Source organism: Micromys minutus, assembly GCF_963924665.1.
Source record: "Micromys minutus genome assembly, chromosome: 2".
Lineage (NCBI taxonomy): Eukaryota > Metazoa > Chordata > Mammalia > Rodentia > Muridae > Micromys > Micromys minutus.
In genome coordinates, this window is record NC_137971.1 from 89673037 (window position 1) to 89675040 (window position 2004).

General features: G+C 38.8%; 1 protein-coding gene across 1 annotated transcript; it reads left to right on the forward strand.

Annotated features, from left to right (window-relative positions):
- Positions 1 to 312: 312 nt before the first annotated feature.
- On the forward strand, positions 313 to 1260 carry LOC308415635 (olfactory receptor 2AG1-like; the record flags this gene model as incomplete). Its single annotated transcript, XM_080910682.1, has 1 exon — positions 313 to 1260. The coding sequence occupies one exon, from the start codon at positions 313 to 315 to the stop codon at positions 1258 to 1260; it is 948 nt and encodes a 315-aa protein (XP_080766808.1).
- Between the last annotated feature and the right edge of the window lie 744 nt (positions 1261 to 2004).

Genomic DNA, 2004 nt, shown 5'->3' on the forward strand with positions numbered 1-2004 from the left:
AAGTCTTGTGCATTCCTGTAACAGCACATCAATGTATGGCTGAACTTGGACACATGTTCTGCATTTGAAGAAAAATATAGTTTAGTTTGAATACCTCCTTTCCATGAGTAATCTCAATACCCATCTTCAGAACATTTGTTAAAATACCAAGATACAATTCAAGGCCAAATTTCGATATCAGCAAGCAAATTTATTAAAACATAAAAAATAACATTTTATTGGAATATTAATGTGATAACATAAAAGCTAGTTCTCTAGCGATTAAGTTCAATTGACTTCTCTAATTCTAGGCAACTAAAGATATCACTCAAAATGGAGTTTTGGAACTCGACCACGGGCAATGGCTTCATCTTGGTGGGGATTCTGGATGACAGTGGCTCTCCTGAACTGCTCTGTGCCACAATCACAGCCCTGTACATGTTGGCTATAACCAGCAATGGAGTGCTGCTCCTGATCATCACTATGGATACCCGGCTCCACATCCCCATGTACTTTCTGCTCTGGCAGCTCTCTCTCATGGACCTCCTCCTGACCTCAGTCATTACTCCTAAGGCTGTCATGGATTTTCTGCTCAAAGACAACACCATCTCCTTTGAAGGTTGTGCCTTTCAGATGTTTCTAGAACTGGCTCTGGGTAGTGCAGAGGACCTCCTTCTGGCCTTTATGGCCTATGACAGGTATGTAGCCATTTGTCATCCTCTAAATTACATGATCATCATGAGGCCAAGTGTCTGCTGGTTCACAGTAGGTACTACGTGGGTCCTGGCATCAGTGATAGCCCTAGTATTTACCATCTACACTATGCATTATCCCTTCTGTAAATCCAGGCAGATCAGACACCTGTTCTGTGAGATCCCTCCATTGCTGAAGCTGGCCTGTGCAGACACCTCCACATATGAGCTGATGGTTTATATGGCAGGTGTTTCTGTGCTGATTCTTCCTCTTGTTGTTATTCTAGCCTCCTATATACGAATTTTGTTCACTGTACTTCACATGCCTTCAAATGAGGGCAGGAAGAAAGCCCTTGTCACCTGTTCTTCTCATCTGATTGTGGTTGAGATGTGGTATGGGGGGTCTTCACTCATGTATGTCCTTCCCAGTCAGTTCCACAGTCCCAAACAAGACAATATCCTCTCTATTTTCTATACTGTTGTCACACCAGCTCTGAATCCTCTCATCTACAGTCTGAGAAATAAGGAGGTCACAGGGGTTTTAAGAATTTTTGGAAGACGGTTGCACCCAGCACAATCCACTTTCTAGGTAGTTCTTTCTCATAGCTACCTTCTAAACTTACTTCCACCTTAAAGTCTGATTTCAGCTATGAGTGCTGGAAAAACCAAGCTAGTAAAAGTATATCTGTTTATTTACAGATGTGGTAATAAAATCATCCTTATTAAGTACTTTTTGGCCTTTATAAGATATTTTATAAAATAATTTCTGAGAGACAACTTCTATGTGCATTTAAATGCTGTTAGAGATTCAGGTCTGCTGTTAGAGTCTGTGGGTTGGAATTTCAGTGTACTTTTAATGTAATGCGTATGTTAGAATATGTACATAGCCTTTATGAGGCAAGTCTTTAAGTTATAAATTCCCTCTAAAAAAACACCTATTTAATAGCATTGTTGTGAGAACTGATTATACAATACATATAAAGACTTACAGTAAGGAACTATTTTGATTATTATCTAGAATATTATAATTACATCATAAATTTTAACAGTCTTAAAGCCAAAATTTCATTGAAGTTTTAAGTGGTAGTATTTAACTTTACATGCTTTTGTAAAATAATTAGCTGGTTTGGGGCATTTGTTTGCTTGCTTGTTTGTTTGTTTGCTATTAAAAATGACCACTCTTATTGCTGGGATTTTATCTCATATGGTCCTGCACAGGTCTTGGGCATGCGGTCATAACCACTATCAGTTCATATGTGCAGCTGTACTGCTGTTTCTGAAGAGCATTGTTTCTTTATAATCATCTACCACCTCTCCCTTCTACAATTTTTCT